The following is a 14,620-nucleotide window of genomic DNA, read 5'->3' as shown; positions in this document are numbered from 1 at the left end:
TGAGTTTTAGAGGCAGGGTGTGACTTTCTTTTTTTCTCTTGGGTAAGCAAAGCTGCTCAGCACCTCTTAGACACCTCTGCTTAGTCTGACCTTGTGAAGCTGTATAGTGTAGGTGACCAGAAATACATGGTACAGTGGAGTGTTGCTGTAGTTTGGTCATGCATTATGGTTATGGTGGGATAGAGTTGCCGGATCCTTAAGAATCCAAATAGCAGGGACTGACTTCCAAGCAACATTTATCCACTCTTCAAACAGCTTCCTGCACACAGCTGATGGGCGCTGGAGAAACATGACAGCGGGAAGCAGGTTCCAAACGAAGTTCAATTCACCTTCCTTTAATTGAGGTGGTGTTAGCTTAAATCCCTGAACTGGGTATTTAAATGAAATTATTTGAACCTTGCTCAAAAGAAAGGCAAAAAGGAAAGTTGTATTGGGTTGTTTGCCATCTTTGACACTGCTCTGTAATGCTTTTTGTAATGGTGGTTCAGAAGGCCCTTCGCGTACAGCTGCAAGTCGAAGCCAGAGGTGGTCAGGAGGAGCAGCCGTGCCCTGCCTGGCTGCAGGTTTCTGGTTGCCCCCTGCCCTTCCACCTGCCCCTTTCACCGGAGGGCTCAGAACCCGGAGCCAGGCTTGAAAATAAACACAGTTCTGTACAGACTAAAGAAACCTTTATCTGGGGATTGGGGATTTTCCTTCTCACATCATACCTCCCCCAAATGTGCACGTTGCTACTAAAACGTGGCTTGTTTTGGTTTTCATTCCTGCTTCGATGTGCTGCCTCCTTCCTGCCGGGGCAGCCACACACACGCCGCTGGTGCCAGCATCACCCTTGTTTACGTTCCCTCTGCGCCTTCCAGCTCCAGTCAGAGAATCAACGTCAGGAAAAGTCCTGCTGCGATCAGCGCTCCTGTGCCTGGGGGGCTTGGCGTTTTGTGTTTTTTTACCTTTTTGTTTTATACTGCGTGTTTTGTTTGTTACTGGGACATCTTTGAGGTCTCTCTAGGGTTGTTTTACCCCCAAAACCACCCTATCTCATGCTCTCAGCAGCCCTGGCTGTGCCAGCGAGGCTTGGGGAGCCCCGGGGGCGAGGTGGGCGAGCCCCAGGGGCCGGGGGGCGAGCTGGGGCCACGCATAATGCAAGGCCTGGGCCTCTGCGCGGCCCGCGGACTACATTTCCCGGCATGCTGCGCTCCGGGGGCAGCCGGAAGCAGCTGCGAGGCGGGAGCGAAGCCCTTCGCCTACATCCCCCGGCACGCACCAGCGGCAGCGCTGAGAGGAGAGCAAAGCGCGGAGCGGCCGCGGCGCCTGCCGGGAAGCGTAGTCCCCGCCGCCGTTGGGCGTTCGGGCAGGGCGGCGGGCGGGGATGTGGCGAGCGTGACGTGATTTTGTCCGCGTTGGAGCCGGGGCGGCCGTGGCGAGCGTGACGTGGCACAGAGCGAGCGAGGGAGCGACGAGGCTCCGGGCACCGAGCAGCCGCCGCCGCCGCCCGCCCCGTATAAATCGGCGCCGCCCGCCCGCCGCCAGCCGTTCCCGGAGCCGGGCCGCGCTCCCCTCCCGCTGCCGCCGCCGCCATGGGCCTCACCATCTCCTCGCTCTTCTCCCGCCTCTTCGGCAAGAAGCAGATGCGCATCCTCATGGGTAAGGGCCCGCCGGGCCTCGCGTCCTGCCCGCAGCCGGGCCCGGCCTCCTCCTCCTCATCCTCCTCCTTCCCTCACGGCCGGGCGCGGGGCGCCTCCCTGCCGCTCTCCTCAGGGTCGTTGAGGAGCGAAGGGTGGGGATGGGGGTGTGGGGGGGCTGCCCTTCCTCCTCCTCATCCTCGTTCTCCTCACCCGTCCTCGCCCTCTCCTCCCGCCCCCCACACAGCTGTTTGAACCCCGAGGTTCTCCCCTCAGGGCTGGGGGGTCCTGGGGTTCGCCCCTCGCCCCCGCCACGGCCGATGTCTCGGCGCCGCTGCCTTGCGAAAGGAGGCCCGGGCAGAGCATCTGCGCGCTGGGATTCCTCCCCGCTCCGCGCACGAGACCGTAAAACCCCATAGGTTGGCTTTTTTTTAACGCTTAATTAGTTTTACTGCCTGGCCGTAATTATTTATCTGGATTTGGATTATGGTTCTTTGGGAGCAGATCGTGCAGCAGCTGGAGCTAGGGGCTGTTGAAGATTCCCACTGTAAGGTTGCAGTTCAAAAGGTCAAAGCGAGCACACACTGCCTGCCTTCACCATTTCCTCCTCCGCTCCAACTCTTCCCTTCCTTCCTCCACCCGCGGAGCTTTATGCACAACCGGATCTGAACCCCCCATTTTTTTTTTCCTCACATTCTTTTACCAAAGCGACTGGAACTTGACTCGTAGTTGACCGATGCAGCTTGTCCTAAGAAATTTCATGAATTGTTCTCTGTAACATAGCCAGCAATAGGACTGGGTCCTGACTATGAAACTTCTTGGCATGCTGGCTCAGCCTTAATGCTGCACTGCAGACACCAAATGCACCTTTTTTAAATGATGATTTTAAGTGCTCTGCATACATTTTGTGATGACAAAGTTCTTTGCTACACGCGCAGTCATTTTTATTGTAAATTCTGTGCTTGAAATGAGAGACTCTCATCCATTTCAAAATAACCTGAGTAATTTTTGTCTTTTGAGACAACACAGGATATCTGTTAGTTTCAAGGAAGTGATTTGACTGTCTGCCTGGCAGTCGGATTCTTCATCTGACTCTAAATGGGTGATGCGAAATCTTCAAATGAGCTCGACTGTAACATGAGATGGTGTCAATGATGCTTGTAGCTCTTTTGCATTCTGCAAAATAATGAAAACAGGCACGCAACGCCAGACGAATCAAAAGAACTTGCCAGGGCTTTCGTTTCTTCGCTGGTAATTAGTTCAAATGAGGTTAGGTATGGGTTAGGCAGTCGTACTTTCTGCTAGTTGGTTCAACTGCACCAGTTTCTTCTGACTACGATTTCATTGCTTTTACTGTATTCAAATATAGGGCAGGGTGAGAGCAGGAGAATGCTCCATGCTTGTTACGTAGTATGAGAGGAAAAAACGTTCCCTATATCATGATGAGGGCATAGTATAGGCCCTAAAGTGGGTGTTTAGAGGCAGAATATGTTCTGTGAATTGCATGATTCAACTGTAATGTGGCAAAGAAGCTCAATGTAGCATCGTACATCGTATGTTGGCAATTTGAGGAGAGATGTCTGAACGCTGAAACTGAACTGAACTTTTCCTCAGAGGTGCTAACTTTGGATTTATGCTTTGAAAATGAGCTCACAAGGTTAGGCAGTTATTTTTTTTGCATGTAGCATACTGATGAAGTAACTGCATGGGGTAAGATGTTCGTGAAGAAATATTTAGGGGGGAAATATTATAGGAGTGAGTTGGTAGTGAGCAGATGACTCATTCATAATTCATACTTCCCTTTTGCAGCTTTCTTCTGTTTCTGTAAAATTCAAGTTAAGTAGAATTAATCTATCTCGTAAAACAGACTTGATGTTTCTGAGTTCTGCAGAATTCGAGTACCTATCACTGGGTATTTTGAGGGCACCTGAAACTTTCCTTACCAACAGCAAACGGCACATTATCTTTCATAGTCTCAAGCTACGTTTGTAGTGAAAGGTGGCTGGTATGTCATTACAGAGCTTTCTTTTCAAGTGCACTTGAGTAATAAGGTATATTTCAGAAATATGAACATGCTTCTGAAGAAAGGAATGTAAAATAATTCCTGGATCTACTTTATAATTGGAAGTGATGTAAGAGAAAAGAAATAACAAAAGGGAAGGATCAAATGACTTACTGTTAGACAAGGCAACCGGGGCACTACAGCGGAGAAACCGAGTCCTGATCCTACGTGTATGTGTCTGTAAAACTTCACTCATACTTCTTATGCTTAAAAAGGAACAGTGCTCGTTGGGTGGCTTTCAGTGCCATAATTCAGCCTGCTATCTTCTGGTGTAGTTGTGTGAATGTTAACCAAGATAATAGCTACTCAGAAGCTTCAAATACAAAGGTGTTTGTTAAAAACATTAAAAAAAAAAAAGAGGCCAGATTCTTTGGGAAACGTTATCATGCAGGACACAACTATTTAGCAGGTGTTGTTGTTGTTGTGTTTTTTTTAAAACTACTGTCCACTTGCATGCTGTTGGCTTTCTTCATGCATGTGCTTTTTTGAAGCTGTGTTGAGAATTGCCCCTTTGGGGCCTCCAAAGAGTTACCACTTGAAACTAAGCCTGAAAGAGGACTAAGTAAGGATAAATAAAGACAAGTGTTGAGAGAAGTGGTATCGAGGTAAGAGAAAAGTGAAGGAATAGCCATCTCTAATGAATTGGGCTGCGTTAATTTTGTTTATCTTTAAGCTGTTGTTTGTCACAAGGTAGACTTCTGTAATTAGTTAAATCCAGTGGAAGCTCCCCCTGCCCCCTCTCTGATCAAAGTAGGAAGCTGGTGATTGCTGGAGGGATGTGATGTGGTGGGGTTGGTGCTCCCAGGGACAAGCAAACTGCACGCTGGAGATGTAGAAGCATGATGGACAGACTAAATAAAATGTCCTGAAGAGAAGTAAAGGACATATAACTACCCTTCTTCTACAAGCAGCTCGAAGCGCTGTAGGTGTTTTTTCTCTAGCTAGAGGAAGAGGATGTTTGACTTAAATTGTTTCAAGTGCAAGTCTGAGCTTCCCATTTGTACTTGAATTGTAATCTCAGTGCTTTGTGCTGTTAAGTGTTGGCTGTAATACCCTACATCGAGATTCTGGGCTTACACCTTGTCCTCTTGGTGATGGATAGTCCCAGTGGGAGCAGAGTAGACATCTAGAGTTGGAAATTTGTGTCATTTGAAGATTTAAGACTTAAATTGAGGTTACTATCAAGATCAAAACCTAAACTTTATGATACGGAAGTAACTCATAGATTTACATTTAGGGTTACAGAATAAACATAAATGTGTTTATTCTTGGAAAACACATGATCCAGCAAGTAGTATAAACTGCTGGACTCCTAAAAGCAATAGATACACTTCCTAGTGGCTCTAAAAATTAAATGTGACTTGGTGCTCTGACTTCTGTTGTTCTAAGAAAGGGGAAAATCAGCAAACTGGAATAAAAAGTATGAACGGAGGCTATGCTGCTGGTAGCTATTGATAATTTAAAGTTTAGGTTTGTAATTTGAAGTGGCAGTTCCTGCAAGTGGGATCATGGTGATTCGCAGAAACTCTTCCCCTCTGTTAAAAGCTGCTGTCTCAACAGTGGAGTTGGAAGAAGAAAACGTCTGTCCTTAACTGAGCCTGCCTCTGTGCAAAGTCCAACGGCTTAATTAAAATTGTGGGTAACAGTGGGTTTAAGCAAAGGCTCTGGGCTTTGTGCTCACATAGCTAACGTGGCCTGCCAATGCCATGGAGGCAGCAGTAGGTTCTGGAGCAAGAGCAGGGTGGGTAGCTGGGGCAATCGTTTCTGAAGGTCAGGCAACTTAAAATTCGTGACTAATTTCTAACTGTTTTTTTGTTGTTGATTGGGAGAAGTTTGTGAGTATGTGTAGCTTTAATTTGGTGGTTCACTTCAAATTCCCTTACTGGAAAACCTCTGTATACGATGCATGTACACAGCATGCTTTCTTGTAAATATCTAGGCATCCTAGAAACATTTGCTTGAGGATGACCTACATAAGAATAATATTGGGTTTCAACATTAAAATGTTTTTCAGCTTAGATGGAGTGTACGAGAGTTTCAGAGTTTGCTTAAAGGGTTTTTTAAGGCTACCTGGCACTTCATCGATACAGGGAAAATGCTAATGCTTACAAGTTTCATGACTTGTTCCTGTGAAACTGTGCTGTTTTTTTGTTCATGTCTGGTTCTAGACCAGTGCTAAGACAGTAACTCTAAATAAGACTTTAAGATTTTTAAGTTTAATTTGAGCATTTGGGGAGTCTATTCCTCCTCAAAGAGCTTTGTTCATGATGGTAGGTTTTTTTTCCCCTTTTACTCCATTATATTAATAATTAGAACAACTTTTTTTTTTTTTTTTTTTTTTCAAACACAATGACAATACCAAAGAAACTGCATCACATGTATGATCCTGTTTGTGGTATTGAAATATAGAACGCTTAGGTTTTGTAAATAGTTTCCTGTAACAGCAGTTTCTGTCTTGAGAAGGAGGCAGCTTTTTAAGAGTTGGGTTTCGTTCTGAATAAGTAGGGTATTTTCAATTCCATGTTATTGCAATGCCAAGGAAACGGTTGTATTATTAGTAGTCAAGTCATTGAGCACTCAAAGCTTATGTATGGCAGCCACCAAGTAGGAAATTAATGGAGAACACTTAGCAGTGTTATCAAGCAACGATGACAGTTGGTTTCTGCTATAAGTATTATTTAATTATTCTATGAGGGTTTTATTTTTGCTTGGGCAGAAACTTTAAATTGCACAAACAGACATCTTATTCAAGCTGTTGCTTGCTGAGTGCTTAGAACCTACTTTTTATTTAGGTGTTTGTGCTCAGCATTGGATTATGAAATAAAGAATTGTATTTTGAGTTGCTCTTGCAAGCTCTGAAATGTCTAACACGAAGCAGTTGCACAAACAACTTTAGGAAATTACAGCGTGTGCCTACAATGTCAGTGATGCTTCCCAAAAAAACATCTTCAAGGCTTCAGTTTCCTTTTTTTAAGGATCACGTTTTTACCCTAGAACTTGCCTTTTAAAACAGCAAGCTTAATTTTAGCTGTAGCACCAGAAGAGCAAATTCCAGTGCAGGAGGCCTTCTGTAAAGATCAAAAGTGGAAAGAGTCTCCCAAAGAAAGCATCCTTGGGGGTCTCAGTGAGTAGAAGTGAGGTCACAGAGAGAATTACAGCCCTTATGGGCTACATGGAGGGAGGGCAGGATTTACCGAACATGCTTGTGGTTTTGTTACTGCAAAAGAAATATCTTAGTGAAGGAACAAGGGACTGCAGTGAGGGAGAGTAGCAGTTGTGTGATCAGTTAGAAGCAACATTCTGCTTGTAGAATGTTTCCAGGCACTCAAGGCCATCTTGACTTACAGAGAAGAAACTTTCAAAGAGAATGAGAAAACTTAAGTAGCACAAACGTGAAGGAAGATGACTAGAAGCTTCTGCGTCTGTAGGTTGTGGTTGAAAATGTGTTATTGAGCTTGTTTTCTTTGCTGCCTGTGTTCCGTCTTGGTGCTGGGTAGAGGTGTGGCAAAGCATACAGTACTGTATCAACAGTGACTTAGAGTATTTAAACAGTTATATCCTCTTGGGGTGGTATAAAAAGCTAACACTCCACATTTCAAATGGCCTACCTTTGAAATGGAGAGGTTGTAGTTCATATTGTGAACTAAACCAAATTTTCTGTTTCTTTTAGTTGGTTTGGATGCTGCTGGTAAGACAACCATCCTTTATAAGCTGAAGCTAGGAGAAATTGTCACCACAATTCCCACTATTGGTAAGATAACCAGTTCTCGTGTCTTTAACCAATTCTTGTCTTCATTCTCATTACTCTGTGTTTCTGTTGTGGAGGTGGGCTGCTGAGGAGTGTAGGAATTTGCTGTCCTTGCTGTTAGTGTAGGAATTAAGACAAACGTGGGCTTTTCAGAATAATTTGTAAGATCTGGTAATGCCATGGCAGAGTAACTGTCCTACTGTGTCCCAACAAATATGCATCCAGACTGGAATCCGGCGTCTGACAGTAGCCAGCAGCAGGTGCTCAGGGGTATAGGAACCGATGAGGTATCAGTACTTAGCCCAAACACCGTGAGCCTCCAGCAGGTTGTGGCTGAAAGGCTCTGAACAAAAAGTGGTGTACTTGGGTGGAAGTGATTTTCTTTCTTTCCTTCAGTCAGTTTTTGCTTTGATCTCCCAAAAGATAAGATGTCTTAACAGGAATAGATTGCTGGAAGTAAGACTTGAAGTTGCTATCTTTAGTATGATTAGAATTGCATTTGAACAATAGCATTAACTATTTCTAACTACGTGACTCTCTTATTTCAGGTTTTAATGTGGAAACAGTAGAATACAAAAACATTTGTTTCACGGTTTGGGATGTTGGTGGTCAAGATAAAATCAGACCTCTTTGGAGGCATTATTTCCAAAACACACAGGTAAGAGTTCTAAAACAACAGTAGTTAATGACCTGTTTTGCAAAGACTCATCGTTCTGTACTCTGTATACTTTGTTCTGTAGAATAAATATGGGAAGTTGTCTTCTGTTCCTTCCTGTCAGAAGGGTTCCTTACTATCTTCCTCAAGTTCTGAGGATACCTGAATTTTATTCTAGTGGAAGCTAGGTTGTTACCCTGAAGGCTTCAGGTCTTAGTCATGAGCATAGCCTCATGGATGAAGCCCTTAGAATCTGTCAGTATTCAGTAATATGTTAGCTTATGAAATCTTGCTTCTCTTTTTTTTTTTTTTTTTTTTTTAATTAACAGTTCCTTATCTAGCATATAAACTGATATTTCTGGGTTTAATTTTTCTTAAATTTATTTAAAAGATGTAGCTTAATTTTGCAGTTGCTACTCATTATGTAGCTGTTCAGACAGGTATCTTGCATTCCTTGAACAGTTTTTTTTTTTTTTTGTCAAATTTGCTTCCATAAGAGGGGGGACAGTCACAATATTCCATCGGAGTTCTTTAATTTTTAAAATGATATTGCATGTGTGCATTTTACAATAGTTATTCAAAACTGCTTAACTTCTTGCAGGGCCTCATTTTTGTGGTGGATAGCAATGACAGAGAGAGAATCCAGGAAGCAGCAGAAGAGCTGCAGAAAATGGTAAATGTTGATACCTCCTATTTTTTTAATGTATCAGATTCCTGAACAGATTTTTTCTATAGTTCAGGGAGTTTGTAGAGTGCCTATTGTATGCATCGGGTAGTGCTAGATTAAGTAGTGCATTGAGTTGTAGTTACAACTCTGTAGAGAGTTTTAGCTCAAGAACTACCAATGTGTCAAAACCTTTCTTTCGTTTGCTAGAACATTAAGAGAAATGCAGCAGATGGAAGAACAATTCTAGTAAAAGACAGTTTTGTGGCAATGTCCTAATAAATTTAAATGCCTAATTAAAGAATATTTCCTTACCTGTGGAATTTAAGTTGGTACCAGATAAATTTCACTATGGACTTGATAGTGACTGCAGGAGCAAAAATTTAAAAAAATTATGCCTTAAACAGTATTTAGACTTCTTTAGTGCTTGTTGACATACTTAACTGAGATGATTCAATAACATGGCCGTTTTTTTCCTATTAGCTTCAAGAGGATGAGCTGCGAGATGCAGTGCTGCTTCTGTTCGCAAACAAACAAGATCTGCCAAATGCCATGGCAATCAGTGAAATGACAGATAAACTAGGTCTTCAGTCCCTGCGTAGCAGAACTGTAAGTGCTGAACTTGCCTGGTTGCTAACTCTGGCTTCTCTTATTATATATCATAAAAATAATTTCTCTTTAAAGGAAAGGGAAGTTTCTACCTCTTCTTGTAGAAAGATGAGTGTACCTGCTATTCAACTCTGGACAATGCTTAAGATTTTCCTTCAAAATAGGTGATATAGGAGTATAGTCCAATTTGTACAGCTGTTTCATCTCTTACCTCTTTCTGGAAAAACAGAAATACTCCAGGCTGTTACTGAACTCTAGCTGTCAATCTTTGACAAAGAGTGTGGTGGGCTTGCCTCTTGTCCCAGTACTAGCTATTCGTGGGGAGAAAATGCATTCTGCATTCTTACCTGTACAAAGATGGGAGGAAATTAAGTAGCTCCTGAGTCATTAGATTCCAGCTGCGCAAGCCTTAGAGATGTATGGTTGCTTCACATAAACCATCTATCTTTAGGTAATACTCAATCTCTTTGTTGACACACCAGGATTATAATTTAAGATGTCTTAGAGGTCCATTAAATGCAATAATTTCACACCCATTTCTTGGAGAGCTGTCTTGGAAAACCAAGAAGCTATCTTTTTGCATAGAAAACAAATGCAAATTTTGAATTCTTGATGCACTAAACGGTGTTCTGGCATTTGGTAGGCCAACGCTGAGCTGTTGGATGATGTTTAAAACCTACCTATTTTGAAAAATATATATAAGACTTTAGAAAATACCCTCTGCTCAATATTGAATCTGTGGTGCAAAATGATGTTTAAAGAATACTATTTGAGCGTTGATCTGAGTGTCACATATAGTGATAATTTAAATACTAGCAAAATGCAAGCTAAGTTTACTCTTTTTGTCTGTGTTCTGTGTTAACAGTGGTATGTCCAAGCTACCTGTGCTACGCAAGGAACTGGTCTGTATGAGGGACTTGACTGGCTGTCAAATGAACTCTCAAAACGCTAAATCAAACTGGATGACTCTTTCACCAGGGACATGTTTGATATAAGTGGTCTAGGCTTGTTACAACAAAATTAGTTTGCATCTTGGTTATTACAGTATCTGGAACTGATATTTGGGCAGGATATTAAAGCGTTTCAACTTATTTTGTTGCCAATTATTGTTTACCGAGCTACATGTTGCAAAGGTAGCAATATGCTTGGGTAAAATTCTCCTTAACTTGGAAAAAGTGTATCTTCTGATTTTATTCCCCTTGTTAGTCTGAATGCCTGAATATAGTTATTGTGACATCTTTGAGATCTGTTTTGAATACTTTTTTTGAGCCCTGATAAATTAATGTTTTAATTTTTTTTTCTTCCCTGCTACTTTTAGTTTACTGATGCCCTGTTTCATTCCTCAGACAGTCTGCTGATTTAAAAATGTAGCATTCTGTATGTATTTATTTCTATCCCTTGCCAAGAAGAATTCCTAATATTGCTTGTTCCCGCCAAGAAAATGCTCTAAAACACTATTCAAATCTACTGCACTGAGGAACATTTTTATTGATCTTTGGGTTCTATTAGCCCAACTTGCCTTTGTGTGAATTGGATTCGATGGGTAGAATAGTTCTGTGCTGGTTGCGAAGAGCTCATGTTGAGGTTGTTTTTAATATTCAGCAGATTGTCTTCCTTTATATTGTATCTTTTTTTATGTTGCATGTTGCTTTTTGGTATCAGCCTGACTATTTTTGCCCAGTGTATAATAGTTCTGCTGAAGTTTTACTGTTTGTTGGTGAACATATCTTCATAAAGAAATTTTGGAAAATTCATCAAACTCAATGGATTAGTTTATTCATAACCCACTTGGAATTATTCCTAATAAAATGATAAAATGTATAGTTTTGTGTATGCTCTTCTTGATTCCTGAAATAGTTGAATTGCAAGTTGTCACTTAATCATTTTGCATAAACTGAGTTTTCCTGCAGCTTGAATGTGAACATAAATCTCATTTTCACTTGTTTGGAGCTATATAGATGGGGACACAAAGTGGGCAACAAAGTTGTATACAGTGCAGTAGAGTAGTTGTCATAAAGACATATGATTCTGTAAGTGTCTTTTGAAGTTGTAAATCTAAAATTCTTTTTAAGATGTCCAGATATGAAAATACTAACAGTTACAAAAATGGTAATAAAACAAGTACGAACTGCCTGAAAAGCATGCACGTCTGTTTCGTAGTTGTTTCTACATCTAAAAACAATTTGGGGGATAGCAGGAGAATCACAAATTCTGTTGGTGGCTAGCTAGAAAGTTAACTCAAATTATACAGGGCTTTAACCAATACTATGTTTATGGTGATGGTCAGCCCCAAAAATAAGGTCTGTGTAACTGCTACTGTGTGCTTTCATACTTCTGGGGGGCCCCCCCCCCCTTCCCTACCATGGTTCCAAAATATTTAAATGAATGTGCTTTTTTAGAATGTTTTTATCTTGTTCTGTGTGCTGTACAGATACAAACATGGCTCAATCTTGCATATTAATTATATGTCTTTAGGAACCCAAAGCATGATTTCACTGCAGATTTAGCTCACGCTTTTCTCTTATTTTTAGCCCAGGTCTTGCTATCTTGCTACAAGAAATCTCGGTGACAAGGTCTGATAAGCTCAAGCAAGCTTAGATTAAGAGCAACTCCCAAGGCAGGTTCTGCTGTAGCTGAGGCTGAAGTTTCTAGGAAGTAGTGATACCGCAAACACACATAACTGGAGGAAATTCCAGAGCTCTTGGAGCGAGTCATTGACTCTCCTCAGTATGTAACAGAAACCCAGGAGATAGTTAAGGTGAGTAAGGCTTTGCTTGCACCTTTAATGGGTTGCTGATTACATATTAACCTGAGTGGATAGGTCTGCTCTTTGGATCAGCAGCTGTTAATATGCATATTTCTTGTAAGGCAGTTGCTTGAAATAAACCTTGAAAGGAACACCTTGCTCAAAAGAGCTGGTTGGTCTGTAATGTGGGATGTATTGCTGGTCCCAGGGGGGTAAAATGAAATAATTATTGTGACACATTTAATGCCATCTCCTCTTCCAAGGTAGACATTAGACTAAAAACACAAGCAGGTGCATAGGAAAAAAGACTTATCTTGAAGGAAACATTATTTTTCGTAAAGATAGATTACTTCATTGTTTTAATTCTTTAAAATGCTTTTGAGTAATTAAATCTGGTAGCAACTACACTTCTGAGTTACAGAATATGAGTAGCAGTTAATGTGGCACAGGGTCACCATGTTTGGCTTAGTGTACCAGTAGGTTGTAATTCTGCTATTAAATGAGTGATTCACAAAATCAGTCAAAGTAGTAAGGATCTTCAACCTCATTTAAAAGTGCAGTGAGGTCTGCATGAGGGGTGAAGTGAAGACTTCAGCTTACACGGGAAGGCAGGAGCCAGGGCGAAAAGAATTGTCTGTCTCTGAGATGACAGCTAGTGAGAGCATATGCTGGAGCAGTGCTCTCCTGAGTTTAGTGCATCCTACATGAGAGAAGGGAAAATGGATTAGAAGGGAAAATGAGATGTTCCTTTTTCCTTTAACTGGCTAGAAAGGTGTAGTAATGAACATACTTGAAAAATGCTAAAAGAATACGGCCTGGTTTTTTATTTTTATTTTATTTATGTGGAGGAGATGGAGAATTCCAATTGCTGGAATCACAGTTGAGTTTAGGATTATGAAATAAAATGGCAACAAGCTTAATGGGGCTCCTATTAATGCTGCTTTAGGGAAGAATTGCTAGGCAAGATAGGGGTAGTTGAATAGAGGAAACTAAAAAGAGAGCTAAAATCACCTTGTGTAGTTGTGTAGGGTAGGAAGTATGATGCATAACTTCACAAGATGTAAAAACAGGCTGGGAGCATGGAAGGTGCGGGTTAGTGGTGTACCTAAGGCTTGCTCCTTCCACCACCCCACTCGTCCCTTGCCTCCCAGGAAGAAAATCTGAATTCTTTTGTTTTTCCTTACCTAAACCCCGGTGCTGTGTTCTCACTCCAGAAATGCCTGCCTAATGCCTGACACATTGCTGCTATTGGCAGTCAGCCCGGGCTGCTGCATTTTACTAATTAAACCAGGGATACTTGGGCTGGAGAACAGCCAGCGCTAATTTGCAGGGCTGTATTTCTTCCCAAAGATATGAAGGGATTAAATGCCATGTGCAAGGACCGTCTACTTACTTTACTGGGCCTGTACTGGGCCATGCTATCCCTTATCAGTTGCTTCCTCCAGATGCCAGCTGTTCTGTGCTCTTCCTCTCCCTAGTCTGTAAGGAGGCAAAAGAAGCAACCCGAATTACCGATACGGGGATTAAGAGGCACCTGCTGCTTCTTGGAAGGGAGACACAATACCAGGCAAGTCTGTTCTCTGTGCAGCTCCATCTTGTGGTACTATGGAGATTTTTTTTTTTAACGTTTTAGAGTAACCCAGTTGTAATGGATAGGTATTAAAAAGGAGGAAAAGCATGCTTGTTCTCAATTTCTAAGGGGAACCTATGTAAGCAATACAACATCACCTTCAAGCTTAAAAGTGCAACAAGGGATCTTAACGTTCTAAGTGGCTGAGAGGTTTCTCTTTAACATGCCATATGCTTGCAAACATTAGGTCTTCAGGTGTAAGCTTTCCCTCATTTACTAAATCAGTGAATATTCTTTGCCCAGGTATGAGGTTTACAGTCTCCATTCTATGCTCAAAATTTTCTTCTTATTTCTGTATCTTGTAGTTCAGTTATAAACCATGGATGTTTTTTACTATCAGCTCTGTAGTGTACAAGAGGACAGATACCACCACCAAATCGTATGCAAGGCTGAATTTCATTTCTCTTTTAAATTAATTAGGAGAGACCAGTAACTGACCAAGGACCAATCCAAAGTGTTTAGGTTCTGATTTTACGGGTTGGGTACTGTCCTTCATTCTGTATTGCAATAATCTCATGTCATTTGTTGCCACATTTTGCATTCTGCCTCCACTTCAATCATCCAAAGGCCCTTGGCTACCGTTTGGCTTGGTTAAAATGCTAATTAGCAAAAATTGTCATCTGAAGGTTTTACATATAAGCTTACCAAAGCTCATTACTGTAAATGAGAGCACTTTCAGTGACGTTGAAATGATGCTGAAGCAGGCACTGCCTTGATGACTTATTCCCACTTCCAAGCCTGTATCTTGTTTTTAGGGCACAAGATGCTTATGGTGAACCAGCTCAGGACAATGACCCAGTGAAATGTTAATACAATTCAGAAAAGACCTGGATTTTAGCTGGATTGTTTCTGTATTTTAGGCTGGTATGCATAAGCAGGAACAAATAACC

At 41.9% G+C, this 14,620-nt stretch overlaps 1 protein-coding gene across 1 annotated transcript; it reads left to right on the top strand.

Moving 5' to 3' along the window:
• The first annotated feature begins 1,332 nt into the window (after positions 1–1,332).
• Positions 1,333–11,496, top strand: ARF4 (ADP ribosylation factor 4). Its single transcript, XM_035337742.1, has 6 exons — positions 1,333–1,638; positions 7,349–7,429; positions 7,975–8,084; positions 8,683–8,754; positions 9,229–9,354; positions 10,220–11,496. Exons 1-6 carry the CDS (start codon positions 1,572–1,574, stop codon positions 10,304–10,306), a joined length of 543 nt encoding a protein of 180 aa, XP_035193633.1. The 5' UTR covers positions 1,333–1,571; the 3' UTR covers positions 10,307–11,496.
• The last annotated feature ends 3,124 nt before the right edge of the window (positions 11,497–14,620 follow it).

This window comes from Oxyura jamaicensis, chromosome 12 (genome assembly GCF_011077185.1).
Source record: "Oxyura jamaicensis isolate SHBP4307 breed ruddy duck chromosome 12, BPBGC_Ojam_1.0, whole genome shotgun sequence".
In the NCBI taxonomy this organism is placed as follows: Eukaryota; Metazoa; Chordata; class Aves; order Anseriformes; family Anatidae; genus Oxyura; species Oxyura jamaicensis.
Note: the sequence above shows the minus strand (reverse complement) of the source record. Positions and strands in the feature narration are given on the sequence as shown.

Excerpts from the sequence above, each read along its gene's own strand:
- ARF4 (XM_035337742.1), top strand. The coding sequence starts at position 1,572 with ATGGGCCTCACCATCTCCTCGCTCTTCTCCCGCCTCTTCGGCAAGAAG. Across the intron at positions 1,639-7,348 it reads GCAGATGCGCATCCTCATGG|TTGGTTTGGATGCTGCTGGT; the intron begins GTAAGGGCCCGC and ends TGTTTCTTTTAG. Across the intron at positions 8,085-8,682 it reads ATTATTTCCAAAACACACAG|GGCCTCATTTTTGTGGTGGA; the intron begins GTAAGAGTTCTA and ends AACTTCTTGCAG.